At 37.7% G+C, this 15,057-nt stretch overlaps 1 protein-coding gene across 1 annotated transcript; it reads left to right on the top strand.

The window, feature by feature from the left end:
• Window positions 1–3,378: 3,378 nt before the first annotated feature.
• LOC105220433 (uncharacterized) lies at window positions 3,379–13,749 on the top strand. The gene is made up of 6 exons (XM_054229939.1): window positions 3,379–3,771; window positions 5,961–6,133; window positions 6,197–7,321; window positions 10,794–10,959; window positions 11,161–11,342; window positions 12,408–13,749. Exons 1-6 carry the CDS (start codon window positions 3,504–3,506, stop codon window positions 13,557–13,559), a joined length of 3,066 nt encoding a protein of 1,021 aa, XP_054085914.1. The 5' UTR covers window positions 3,379–3,503; the 3' UTR covers window positions 13,560–13,749.
• The last annotated feature ends 1,308 nt before the right edge of the window (window positions 13,750–15,057 follow it).

Below are 15,057 nucleotides of genomic sequence, written 5' to 3'. Positions count from 1 at the left end.
TAAGTAGTGATAATTACAGTTATTCATGTGTACATACATATATACTCGTATATTGCTTGTAAGTATGTATATATACATACGATTGTATGGTTGTAGGAGGGCCGAGCTCTTCCGAACATTCAATGACTCACAGTTAAGTGTCCACAAATCAAAATTACGGTATTTCTAGAGTTTCACTGTTCTTTACAGGTGTTCTAGTGGACTGCTCTTAAATTCTACTCACGACTAATCTGGCATCTTCGATTCACTTCACGATCAATTTGTTAAATGTATCGGGTGGACACTGAATACGAATAATCAAATTGGGGGGAAGAGCTGTTACAATATTCGCCAAGAGTGGTTATGGAAGTGATGAGATCATATTATTGTTGTTATACAGTCTTAAAAAATATCCCGCAGTAAAGGTGATCTTAAAAGTCTAAAATGTAATATCAGCTGTCTTCTTATCTAGTTTACGAGTTTACGAAAATAATACGAAAACTGATGATTTACAATTTCGGTTAGTACATTTTTCTTGTGTACTAGGAACACCTGCGAGGAATCGAATAATCGATAAAAAAGTATTAGATAATAAAATAAATCAAAAATAAATGTACTAACTGTACATGACGTCAGAAACTAAGAAAGTTATGTGGACTTGTCACCGCACTTCATTAAAAAATCTTAAAAAAATTGTGTGTTTTTACTGAAAGAAGTCATGAATTCAGGCAATATACTTTGGTGAGACTCATTTGTAGTATATTCCTTGCAGTTTGGTTAAATATATGCAATAAGTGTTTTTATACATATACATATAGTACACAACTATCCTTCTAGTTGCTAATGAGTACTTGTATTCCAAGCTAAGCAAATCTGTATATAAAAATATTACACAAAAACACAAATTATTTTTCTTTCCCAATATACAATCATAAGTACATTGACGATAAGCGTTTACATTTAAATAAAGGGTGATTTTTTAAGAGCTTGATAACTTTTTTAAAAAAAAACGCATAAAATTTGCAAAATCTCATCGGTTCTTTATTTGAAACGTTAGATTGGTTCATGACATTTACTTTTTGAAGATAATTTCATTTAAATGTTGACCGCGGCTGCGTCTTAGGTGGTCCATTCGGAAAGTCCAATTTTGGGCAACTTTTTCGAGCATTTCGGCCGGAATAGCCCGAATTTCTTCGGAAATGTTGTCTTCCAAAGCTGGAATAGTTGCTGGCTTATTTCTGTAGACTTTAGACTTGACGTAGCCCCACAAAAAATAGTCTAAAGGCGTTAAATCGCATGATCTTGGTGGCCAACTTACGGGTCCATTTCTTGAGATGAATTGTTCTCCGAAGTTTTCCCTCAAAATGGCCATAGAATCGCGAGCTGTGTGGCATGTAGCGCCATCTTGTTGAAACCACATGTCAACCAAGTTCAGTTCTTCCATTTTTGGCAACAAAAAGTTTGTTAGCATCGAACGATAGCGATCGCCATTCACCGTAACGTTGCGTCCAACAGCATCTTTGAAAAAATACGGTCCAATGATTCCACCAGCGTACAAACCACACCAAACAGTGCATTTTTCGGGATGCATGGGCAGTTCTTGAACGGCTTCTGGTTGCTCTTCACCCCAAATGCGGCAATTTTGCTTATTTACGTAGCCATTCAACCAGAAATGAGCCTCATCGCTGAACAAAATTTGTCGATAAAAAAGCGGATTTCACATTTCGAACCGAACACTGATTTTGGTAATAAAATTCAATGATTTGCAAGCGTTGCTCGTTAGTAAGTCTATTCATGATGAAATGTCAAAGCATACTGAGCATCTTTCTCTTTGACACCATGTCTGAAATCCCACGTGATCTGTCAAATACTAATGCATGAAAATCCTAACCTCAAAAAAATCACCCGTTAGAAAGGAGGAAATGTGTAAAACATATTACTTAAGACTTAGATATGTAATGTTCACTTGCTAAAATGTGTTTATGGATGGCGTCTAAGGAAACTATTTAGATGTGTGTATTGTATATGTTAAATGATAATAGAATCACTATAATAATGTAATAAACGAAAAAAAATTACCTAACTGTAAATGTCTCATAGTTTTAAGAATATACCGTAAGAGATACTACAATTATAAAATCAAATAAAACTTTAATCAATAAAAATTGGAACTTCTTCTAATTATCTTTTATTTAATTGCATATTTACTTAGAAAAAAGAGTGAAAACAAACAATTGTAAAAGTCAAACGAACTGACAGCATTTACGCAGAAACTTCATGTCAGCACTTCCTCCAGAACTCAAGCATTCCTCTTTCAGCGAATATGCGCCATACAACTTGTTTAGCAAACAAAAGCAAATCCATCCAAGTTCGCAAAAATCGACATGGATCGATAAGAAATATTCGATTTGATCGTCAAGACTGTGACTAATCCACACATGTGTTTCACAGATATATTACACTCCTCATATGCTCAAGTCATAAATATCAGGTCAAAATATATACAAGTGTATACATCATCATATGATCGATTCGCAGAATAAGTAAAAAAATAAAAAACGTATGGAAGCTCTTTGTTAGTGTGAGCATTTTTATACTCTCGCAACAAAGTAGGTAAGAGAGTATTATAATTATAGTTTTGTTCACAAACCGGTTGTATGTAACATCCAATAAGTGGGCATGGCCCCGTCCCCTACTATGTTTTTGTACATATCTCGTGAACTACTAAAGCTATATCAACCAAACCGTCTAGGATCATTTACCGGTGTTGGTAACGAAACAGAACTATGCACAATAACTGCATTTATAGTGTAGCATCTGTCCGTCTAAAAATCGCTAAAATCGTACCATAAATTTTCAAAGCCCCAGATACCAAAAATGAGGACATCAGTGCTTTTAATAAATTTACCGAAAATATAGGTAAGTCTCTTAGATATTTTGGCTAAATTCAGAGGGAATATGTTTCTTCCATTAATATGTCTCCGTGCCAAAAATGAGTGAAATCGGGTCATAACTTCCCCTAGCTCCCATATACCTAATATTAAGGTTTTTAAACTTTCAAGGGACTTTCTACCATATACATATGTATATGACGAATATGTGGGTGAAATTGTGTGTTATATTAATACAATTAAATAAATAAATTGCAAGAGTACAAAATTTTCGGTTACACGCGAACATAGCCCTTCCTAGCTTACTATTTATTGAACACTCGTATGTTCGTTGCAATTCGCGAAAGAGCGATAAGCAGGCATGTTAGAGAGATTATTTTACAAAACAAAAATGCATAAAAATTATGGCAGCGATTGGCGATAATTGAGTGTGTAAGAGCTGATATCACTCAAGCACACAGCGCACACATACCTAAACAAGCGAACATTTGACTCCGCGGAGCTTGTTTCCATTTCGAAAACTCAGTACGAGCGCGACTGAGAAAGAAAGCGGTTGAGCAGCAGTTGCCTATCAATTGTCTATTGCACTGTTTATTTTCAGTTTAATACAATAATAACAAGTTTATAGTATACATGGAAAAACGTGGCGCTTATCCGCCTGTCCAGCCGGCTGGACAGCCAACTTATGGCGCAACGGAGCAAACAGTACACGTCGTTACAGTGGCTGCCCCATCGAATTCTGCGCAAAATTTTACACCCGCTGTTGTTCATGTTGAAGCCTCTGTCCCACCAACTGTGTATGCCTACAACCCGCAACAGCCGCTACAAAGTATACCGCCTGCGGAGGGTTGGTTCGAACGCAACCGAGCCAATAAGCCGCAAACGAACTCAGCTGGAGCAGGTAATTACTCATTAGTTCGACAGTTTGATAGCATCGAAAATGCCGGCCCCGAAATCTTCACAAATATCAAGTCACAAGTTCCTCTGAATTCTGAGTGATTTGCGTACAGTAAGTGCCAAAAACTCCAGATTAACTCATTAAAATTTACTCGTGGGTTGCTGTAGATCTGGAAGAACTTCCCTGTGATTTAAAAGAGTTGGGAATGTGCAATCATTGCAAGCGTGTGTGGCAAAAGTGTAAAAAGGGGAATTTACATTGGTGATTTCCCCCGCTGTTTATCAAGTCTCTTGATGCTTTGTTTGCGCTAAAGTCTCGATTGTAATCGTCAAAACAAAAGGCGTCAGCATTTCTGTGCAATTGGAATGCTTGAATGCCAGTGTTCAAGTGCTATTGCTGGACTCTTTGACATTTAAGACGCAGACAAAGGAGAGAATGGAAACAGAATATAAAGTTAAAAAGATCAAAAAAGAAATACATATATAAAAACCGACGAAAGGGCGATGATTTCTTAACTGAGTACATCATTGCCGACCGCTCTTTATTTCACTGCATTATAGCTTTGCTAATTGGCTCAATTAACATTATATATGAATATTATAATTTATAATAAAGCTATTAATATATAACACATTATAACTTTATTATAAGCTAGCAGATCGCTCCGGCTTCGCACGGGTTTAAACAAACATTTCAAAAGTTATAAGTTTTTACACACTTAAACACACTCTCCCATACATATTTATGTATTTTCCCATTTCTTGCGTGGGCTCGACGTCCTAGTGCGAGCTTGTATATTTCTAATACTTTTTCTTCAAGCACGTACTTGGAAGGTTTTGAATTTATTTTCAGCAAGCAGCTGCGAGCCCTCGTTACTCGACTCTCCATTACGATGCGAAGAGAAGAGAAGGAATGACTTGCAAGGCAATTTTCAGTTTCATATTAAGATTCTCCACCACGGAGTCTTTTTGATATCCTCACCTGGGAACTATGTCCAGAAAGTTGAGATTCTAGCAATCAATATAGCCCATGTTACTCGGGCGAAACAATTTTTTGAAATCCGCATAGTAGTTTTTGAGTTTATTCATTACAAACATACATACAAATCTTTCTTCTTTATAATAATAGTATAGAAGTATAGATTAAAGATAATTTTATTATATGCATAATTAGTTTGTAAATAGATAGATAAGTAACGACCACACCTATCAAATTCTCACCGTCTATATTTACAACTATATTTAGAATACCACCAATCGAGTACAGTTAACAGCTGTGCTGGAAATACATAACTAACTAAGTCGCTTATCTTTCTGGCGGGGAACGGAAGCGATATTCGTTTTCGTCAAGAAATCCAAACGTACGTACTGGTACATATGTATCATTATATTTATCAAATCACCGTAATCACGATAAGATATGGGAAAAAAAACAAACAAACCAAACTTTCACATATAATGTATTTTTATAATACAAATCGACAACTGCCCAATAATAGAAATACGATTTTCTGCATCTTTAAAAATATTTTCTACTTATTTGACAATTTTAAACTTTATTACCGTTAATTTAAAATGACCTTCAAATATTAGATATTTTAGAATCGACTTTAGTGACGACGATTTGTCGAATGATTCTTGGGGCAAGACTATTTATAAAATTCTTATATTTGCTATTTAAGAGATGTACACCAATTAGGGACAATTAAGCCTAACATCTTTGAGTTTGTTTAATATATATTTGCATTTTTTCGAGAAATCTTCAAATCATGTCAAAATCAAAATCAAAATCTGTCATGAGAAAAGTTTTAGTTTATTTATAATAATTTAGTTGTTGCCTGTAGTCAACTGGGACGTACCTAATGAGACAGGATACAAAGGTGTCAAGGATCTCGTGTACCAAGTTTCATGAAGCAATCTTACGTTTTACTTAAGCTATTGCTTGCACGGATTGACAAATAGACATCCGTATTGAACTCTGGTCGTCACCCTGAACACTTGTATATATAACTCTATACTTAACAAATATAAATCGAAAATTTTCAGTCCCGACAAAAACTTTGAATTTTAACATTGGAGTTGAACTGAAGGTTGATGTACACTAATTAAGCTTAATATCTTCGAGTTTGTTTAATATTTGCACATTTTTTATCCGAGCAGTGCTTCAATCAGACTAATTTCATACAATTTCAGCTATGCTCGTTTTGGTTTCGGGCGGCATGAACATCGCTTGGAGCTGTGGATTTACCAATGTGCAGGGCTTCACAGAGGATACGCATATTATGATATGCTGGTACATCGCTGCGATTATTGGAGCTTTAGTCTCAGCATTCATCACTAACCGCGTATCAAAGAGGCTCATTTATGTAAGTACGATCGCAATTGAAGAAAGCCAACCGAAAATTTGACTTTACTTGTTTACCTTTTAGCTATTTTCGTCCTTTTTGGTTCTGATCGGAGGCATATTCTTCGTAGCATTGGCTCATGAATACGGGGCCATTGCCGTCGGCCGCTACTTGAATGGCTTCGCTGTAGGGCTCATGTTCGTGCCAATGATAGTGTTGATCGGCGAAGAGGTGATCAGTAGTAGGCGCGGCATGGCCGCCGCAATTTTGGAGGCAGGCAGCGTTACTCTCGGAATTTACCTGCAAATTGTATTTACGGCTGCCTATGCTCATAAAACAACTTCATTCGACAACTCATTTGGAACCACACAACTGCATGGGATCGTCGTTATCGTTTATGCCGTTTTAGCGTTTGTTATGTCTTACTTCTTGGTGGTCGAATCCCCCGTTCAGCATTTGATGGAAAATAACGAGCTGGAGGCCATCAATTGCCTACGACGTCTCCAGCGTCCATTCGTGGTAACGCAGGAGACATATCAGCGTTTGGAGGAACATAAACGCTATATTCAAGCCAACGATCCGAACGGCGACAAAGGTATACCGGCACTAGTAAAACTTTGCTTAATTCGCGGGTTGGTTGCACTCTCATTCTCGCCAGTCATTTCTGGAGCACTTTTGGTGGCGTCCGTGGGTTATACAGAAAATTTCGTTACGTGGCCTTGGATACTATTTGGATTGTTTTTGTGGCTGGGCACCTATATTGCAGCCTTCGCTTTGGACTCGGTTGGACGCAAGGTAGTCCTGCTTATCGGCGCCCTTCTCTGCGGTATCTTGGCGATCGCCATCGGCGCCATTTGCAATGACTTAATCAACATCTTCTCTCAGTCGAAAATGGGATCTGTGCTATTTATGCTCTTCGTGCTCGGACTGTTTGCAAGCTTCTTCAGCAGTTCGTCTTCAGCATATTTGACTGAAGCATTTCCGCTGCGCATGAAGCCCTATTACATTGCTCTGTCCTTCATTGTGGAGATGTTCGTTTTACTCATTATCGGTGTATGCAAGGCGGATCAAAACACTTTCGGCGCCTACTTCATTACATTTGGTGTATTTTATTTGGTATTCTTTATTATAGGCTTTTTCTGTTTGCCCGAGACTAAGCAGGATTCACTGCAAGAAGCTCAAAGAAAATTCAGAAATTTTTTAATACGCTGAGCGTAATTCAATCGTATTACTCACGACACGATATTATTTGATCAAGAATAAAGTCTTAATTTGGGTCTTTATAAATACGTGGTTTCCAAGTTTTTTCTTAAAATGCTTATCAAAAGATTGTTATGTCTCCCCTGGACCAAAGAACGTACATATGTATGTATATAATTTAGTTTTGGAATTTTTGAAATTGTTATTGTTGTGATATGGAATATTTAAAATATTATATATGGCGCAACCGCGAAAGCAGAAAGGAAGCGGTTGCGCTTATGCATCGTTGTTGTTTGTGTAACTTGCGCGAACGCAAGTAAGTAATCTTTAGAAGGCATTGTGGCATATGGGAGTTTGCATGTTTGTGCATCGGTTCGTATATTAGGAAGAAAGAAGAAATAATAATTACATACATATATTCATATGTACATATGTAAGTATGTAGACTAAAGAAATTCGAACTGTATATCGGCATACCCAGAAAGAAGCGTCGGAGGCCCTATGAAGTATATATATAAATGATCAGTATGTTGAACTGAGTCGATTTAGTCATGTCCGTCTGTCTGTCTGTATATATACGAACTAGACCTTCAGTTTTTAAGATATCGGTTTTTTTGCAGATGTTATTTTCTCTTCAAGAAGCTGCTCATTGTCGGAACTGCCGATATCGGAACACTATATCATATAGCTGCCATACAAACTGAACGATCGGAATCAAGGGCTTGTAAGGAAAACTTCCGCATGTTACTTCATATCTTCACGAAATTTGGTGTCAGTTATTGTTCATAGAAATAATTTAATCTCCGAAAAAATTGTTCAGATCGGTTCACTATAGCATATAGCTGCCATACAAACCGAACGATCGGAATCAATGGCTTGTATGGAAAATTTTCGCATTTGACGTGGTATCTTCACGAAATTTTACATGGATTACTACTTAAGGTAATAATTTAATCTCCGAAGAAATTGTTCAGATCGGTTAACTGTATAACCTTAATGCTTCTAGCAAACAACCCGCCTAAAAATAATTAGTAAAATGTTTTCTTTTTTTTTGCTTACTTTTTCTTATGTCTTTAGATTTGCTTAAACAAATAGTTACTAAAAGAAATGCAGCTGTGAAGGGTATATTAGCTTCAGTACAGCCGAAGTTAACGATTTTTCTTGTTTTTATTTTACATTACTTTAAAATTAATTAATACTATCTTGATTAGCCTTTTCACACAGCCAAATTATGTGATCAATTAAAATTTTGATTGAGAAACCAGTTTTTTCCCTCCACACAGCCGGCAACTCGATAGCAAATCAGCTGTTATACATTTTTGTTTTTGCTTTTCATAAGAGGTTGGTAAGTTTCAAGAGTTGATTGCTATTTTCTCAATAATCACAGCCATTATTTCCAGCAGCGACCTCCACCATCCAGTAATATTACCGCTTTTTATAAAAATACATCAAAAATTACAACGCAGACAACGGACAAAGAACGTATATGAAATAACAAATTCTTGGCGTAGATTGCATTTCATTTACAACTCGATTAAAAGTTAATGTAGAAAAATTAGGTTTTTATTTTGTATAGCAAATCTATCTAAATCAGCCCATATATACTATTTATATTAAAACGTCATTTAGGAATCTACATATAAGTAGAATTCATGCTTATACTTACCAGTGCCGGGATAAGTCTACAAACAACACAAATACACAAATACTTTTGCTTGGCGACATCTATCGCAAATGGTTGCAACTCACAGTAAAGCTTTGCAACCAAGACACAAACCATTATATGTATGCATGTGAAAAACCAATATTCGTTACTAAAGTAGATATCGCTCCTTAACATAAATAGTGTCAGAACTCAAAAAACACAATTTTTCAGTTGAATATGCAGAAAGGTGCGTAATTTCATCGTCAGTAACAGTTGTTTTGTTTTTTAATATTAGTTTTATCCATATGTATTTTTGGTTGCTCACCGCTTGTATTTTCATTGGTTGAAGATATTAGCGAACATCACTTGAGTTCAATTTGCTGCAGCTAACGGAAATACTACAACATACACACAAGCGTACACCCATATTCACCAATAAAATCAATCAATGGCTCTGCTTTGTTTTGGTTATCTTTTCAACGGAGAATTCTTTATTTATTAATTGCTGATAACCGCTTAATAGCGAGCGTCCACGCCAGCCACGCTGACATCTCGTCCATCCGTAATTATCTCTGATATTGAACCTAATTTATCCATTTCAATAAACTAATTTAATTATTCAGAATAAAAAAAGCAAAAAAAAAAAGCTTCATTTGTATGTAAGAATGATACTATTTTCGTATTGGCGAAATTAATTGTGAGCTACATCTCGAAAGCTGCCAGATGGGTTGCATTGTTCCCATTCTAATTCCAGAATGACCCAAGTGTATTTCTAGAGTTCTCACATTTGAGGTTTATATAAGTAAGAACTTCAATGTTCTCTCGAGGAGTCTTCCTGAAATCATAACTTCCCACAATTGTTTCATAGAGAAATTTGGAAAAGTCATAATACTGTCTTTTATTATTAAATGTTTAGTCAAGTTCAAGTTCATTTCACTTTAGTACAGCTCGTACTACTCCTTGTTTAAACTTTTTCGAGACTCATAAGTAAGTAAGTGTATTGGAGAATGGACTGTTTGTTCCGTTCAAAAAGCAAGTACTATTTGTTTGATTAGAACTTAAAGCTAAACATATTTAAAAAATATTGATTTTGATATATTTCAGTGATCAATTGTAAATACGAATTGTAATCATATGGCATTCCTTAAGCTCCCATTTGTTTTATCAAACTTATAAACTCCAGCAGGTGTAAGAAGTGCGATTGCGCGTGGCTATAACACGATTGATCGTAGTTCGATTTCCACTACTATCATCAAAATTATCAAATTAAGTTGTTTTTATGGTATTTTACACCAATAAAGCATTCGCATTGATTCGAACATTAAACATCTAGCGGGAAGTTCGACAGAGCTCTTCGATACTTGATTAACATAAAGCAAGGGTCATAAGGGACACCCGGCCTGCGGTCTGTCAACTATGATGTTTTTATTATTTAGTAAATGTATTATCTTATCGCTGATAAATATTGACTTTCGATAATATTGACCGGAATACATATACACACACAACTGCGTTCTAATAAACGTTGGCACAAACTAACTATGTTATCACAAGCGCGCCAACTGCACCAATCGCTTCTTGGGCGATACAATCCAGTCTCGAATCAGTCGAACGAGCATTGTATGAACGAAACGACGGTACGCTGAGTGACTACCGGATGTTAAATTGACTAAAACGCGAATCTGTAACTGTTTTAAGCGTTTCTAATTGCGCGAGTATATGGCAAGTGTCGGAACCTCGCCACCGCGCGTCTTATAGCATTCTGCAGAATGGACGTTGTCGAAGTGCCCACGGTTAAAGTGTTGTAAAATTCCTAAGTAGAAATAGTCAAAATAGTACGCGAGTAGTTCGAAGTTCTTTTCGACATCAAGCTGCAAATTAGAAATCAGCCCTGACGAGTTAGACGCGATGCCTCTGCTGCCTACCATCGAGGATGAGGGCAAACAAACGTGGCTGCGTACGCTTTACCGCTATCGCTTGCAATTCCAGGCAATGGCTTCAGGTGAGCTCTGCTTGCTTATAAAATATTGGCTTCTAGTCAATAAACTGTGATGTGCCTTAAGAAAAGTGGATCTCCAATAGTGGCTACTCATGAAGAACATTAAATTAAATTATTGAAGTCTCCATTATGGTTAAGGGAACATCTCATTGTTGCATAAATGGCGAAAAATATTTGCTATTAACTTTTGTCTTTATCTTTCAGCGTCTGCTATTTTCTTCGCTGGAGGCTTGAAGTTGGCTTGGTGTGTATTCGAGAAGCCTGTAAGCGATTCGCAAGCGCTTATAGCGACCCATCTACTGACGATCGCATGGTTTGTGGGCGTTGCTGCAGGAGCAATCATGGCGGGGGCATTCGTGCAACGCGTTAGCAAGAATATATCACAAGTACGTACCTAAATTATCCCACATAATTTACATGGATTGCGAGAATTGTTCTACCGCAAGGCAGTTCTTACCATTCTGGTTTAAAATGCGACATTAAAGCTGATTAAACGCTGGTCTATCAAAATATCAGATTTATTGGGATCAACTCAGCGTTATCAATTCTCCGAACACAGAAACTTATTTTGAGTTCTTGTCATGTCGGCCTTCATTATCAGCTCTCTATATAGCTCTGAGCAGTAAGTTATCTTGATTAGCTGCGCACAGTAGACGGCTTGCGGATATACTTAATAAGAATTAGACATTTGATATTGAAACCTAATACCATGGTAGTACAGAAAGTGGAGTAGAAGCTAGACTTCTTGAGACTTATACACACTCTCCCATACATAGGTATGTACTTTCCCCGTTATTTGGTGGGTTCATTTTGAAAAAGTAAAATGATGAAAATTCGAACTTAAAATTGTATTTTATTTACAATGAGCTAAAACTTGATTACGACCTCTTTGGTGTCCGTTATCTTTCTCTCTGGGGAACGCTCCGAGGTCGACGACCTAGTACGAGCTTGTATATTTCCAATATTTTGTTCTTCAAGCCGCTGCACACGCTCTATACTCAACCCTCAAGCGAGTACGTGGGGATCACTGTAAATCATATTATTTCGTTATAATATGTTATTGTGGAAAGGGAATGTATGCTGTTACTCCTGAGAAAGTGGATGCGGTTCTGAACAATCGAGCACGCGGGGAATACCCATACTTTTTTCTGGAAATAAAAATCATTAAACCATACTTCCTCGATTAGGTGAATGAGTGGTGGTGGTTGTGTGTCTTATCTGTATCACTCTTCACTTGATACAAATAGCACTTACCGATAATGCTACCTAAATAGGCCTTAGTCAGCTTAATGCCCGTAGATTACACACGCACTTCAGTGAGCAAGTGCTTTCCAATAAATAGAACAGGCACAACGCTTTCGTAATTTGCATATGAACAATTAGCGATAGTTGCTGCTGAACTGCCTATTTATCGTTTGCCTTATCGCTTTTCGCTTTTGTTATCATTTCAGTGCACCAGCGGCACGCTTGTCCTGCTTGGCGGCCTACTTTTCGTCTGCGCGCCCACCTCGTTTGCCTTCGTTCTGAGCAGTTGCCTATTGGAAGGCTGCGCTTATGGCATCAATCAAGTACAGGGCCTCGTGACAGCCGGGGAGGTGGCGCACAAAGACATTCGCGGTTTGTTGGTTTCCAGCGAGCGCGTCTTTCTTTGGCTGGGCATCTGTCTGCAGCTGCTTTGCACGCGATTGTGGTTCTTGTACGAGCCGGCAGAGGGCTATTCGCTGCACGTCAATCAATTACACGGCTCTGTGGTGATCTTGGTGGCACTGTGTGCGCTCGCGTGCAACACCCTCTACCGCTTCGAGTCGCCGCTGCTGCTGCAGATGCAAGAGCGCGACTTAGCAGCCACATATGTGATGAAACGGCTGCAAGCGGCCAACTATCCTAGCATTGAGTTGACACACAGGCATGAGGAATGCAAACAGATGCTGGGGCACGATGCGGGCCAGACATGGATGGCGGTGCGCAGGAGCAACACACCTCCGCTGCTCAAGGTGCTCGTGCTGCGCTGTTACGGAGCAATTGCGCTGTCGCTCCCCGTCAGTCGCACTTTCGTCACTGCAAGCATGACGGGCCTGAATTGTACCATCAACTGTGTTTATCTCTTGTCGCTTTGCGGTGTGCTCGGCAGCATTTTGGGCGCTTTGTGCGTGGACAAATATGGGCGGCGAAGGATCGCCGTTATTTGCCTACTCCTCTCTGGAACTTGCGCATTTCTCATGGGCGGTGTACTGCAGTATATCTACGAGCAAATTTCGTTGGTTTTACTGACCCACCTGACGTTCGAGTTGGTCGTCTACCTAATGTGGTGCTACCAGATTTTCATATGCGCCGGCGTTTCGATGGTCTCCAGTGTTTACATGTCAGAAGCGTTTACCGTTTCTGTGAAGGCATGCTGCTTGTCTGTGGTGGTGGTGTGCGAACAATTTCTCCAAATAGCGCTGGCTCTGCTGGTATTCTACGTGGACTTCAACGAACCGCAGTTCTTCTTCATCATAGGGGTATTGGGCATGCTCATGGGCATAATGGTCTTATTCATTCTGCCTGAAACCATGAAAATGTCGCTTTACGAAAGTCTTTTAAAGTTCAACAACGTTCCTTAATAGATTTAAGTTATTCTTATCAATAAAATCGAATTTATCCTAGTCAGGTATCTACGAGTAGGTGTGTAATATATTCATAATAGTCATAATATAAAATAAGAATTTCTTGTGCTTATTCAATAACTAGAAATACATACATATATTGCAAACAAATTCTATTCTTGAAATAAAAACCAGAGCTAAAAACAGACTGCGAGTCTTTTCTATTTCTATAACTTGCTGTGAAAGCAAGGACCCACGAAAATTAACTATCTTCCCTAAATAAAAACTTTGGCAGAACGTTTTTTACTGCTCAGCGTTAACGACGATGCGCCGTCCCTAAATAAAAGCGGCAACTTTACATCAAATATCAAAAGGTTTACTTGAATTGTTGTTGTAAAATTTTAGTGTACAGCGAAACTTCGTATTTCGCAGCCAACTTTACTTCAGAACGCTCTGTCAAAATCGAATTTTTCAACCGCTCAGCGTCGTCGACGCTTTATTTCGGTATATGCCATACAAATTGTATGGGCTTTATAATTTCTTGACTGTCATTTGCCGCTGCCGCTTTTATTTAGGGAAGGCAGTAAGCTTTTTTGGCGATGAATAAGCTTATTATTTCAAAAGTATTCAATTCAGCCCTCTCTGAAATGAAATATAAAGATTAGTACTTCTAATGCCATAATGCCCAGGTTTACTGAAGCGTATGTATATCTTGGAGTCCACAGCAAATTTGAAACAAGAAGTTCTAAACAGAAGGAAAATTAATTTAATATACTATCTACGGCTTACGCATGCACGAACGTATAACGAGCAGCAGGAAAAAGTCCGACGAAGCTCTCTAAAAATATCCCTACCACCAGCCAACTATGTAGTGAGAGAAAATACCTCTATATTTAATTTTGAGAATACTTAAGAAATTACCTGTATTTCTCTGTGTGAATATGAGTAAAAATCCCACCAAATCTTAATAAGATAAAAGGAAGTAAGATTAATTTATCTTTGAGAACAGTAAAAAATCCCCATCTTTTGGTCGAAAAGCTTGACTTAATACATGCCCAGCAAATAATCGCTAAGCATCGAGCTAGCCAAAAAATACTGGCTTGCAAAGACTATTTTCGGACAGAAAAAGAACTAGTCCGAAATATACCGAAATGTTTAAGATACAGCGATCCAGAACACTCTTTTGAATACTTATATTCACTAAAATCACTGAATATTCACAAGAAAATAGCAATTGATGCAAGCACAGTAACATTCATAAGAAAGTTGAGCGTCTTCTGTTTACAATTTTAGCACAAAACAAGTAAGGAAAGGCTAAGTTCGGGCGCGACCGAACATTTTATACTCTCGCAATTTATTGTTATAGTTTTTTTAAGATAACACAAAATTTTACCCATATATTCGGCATAAAATCGAATAGAATAACGAACATCATCAGATATAGTATATGGACTGAGGTAATTCTTGAACCGATTTCACTCAATTTCATCACCAACATACATTATATCTAAGAGTA

Source organism: Zeugodacus cucurbitae, chromosome 4 (assembly GCF_028554725.1).
Source record: "Zeugodacus cucurbitae isolate PBARC_wt_2022May chromosome 4, idZeuCucr1.2, whole genome shotgun sequence".
NCBI classification, from domain to species: Eukaryota; Metazoa; Arthropoda; class Insecta; order Diptera; family Tephritidae; genus Zeugodacus; species Zeugodacus cucurbitae.
This window is presented reverse-complemented; position numbering and strand designations above follow the sequence as displayed.

What these genes read in the sequence shown, in the direction of transcription:
- LOC105220433 (XM_054229939.1), top strand. Translation starts at nt 3,504, where the DNA reads ATGGAAAAACGTGGCGCTTATCCGCCTGTCCAGCCGGCTGGACAGCCA. An exon ending in AACGAACTCAGCTGGAGCAG is followed by an intron (nt 3,772 to 5,960) that starts GTAATTACTCAT and finishes ATACAATTTCAG; the next exon opens with CTATGCTCGTTTTGGTTTCG. An exon ending in TATCAAAGAGGCTCATTTAT is followed by an intron (nt 6,134 to 6,196) that starts GTAAGTACGATC and finishes TTTACCTTTTAG; the next exon opens with CTATTTTCGTCCTTTTTGGT.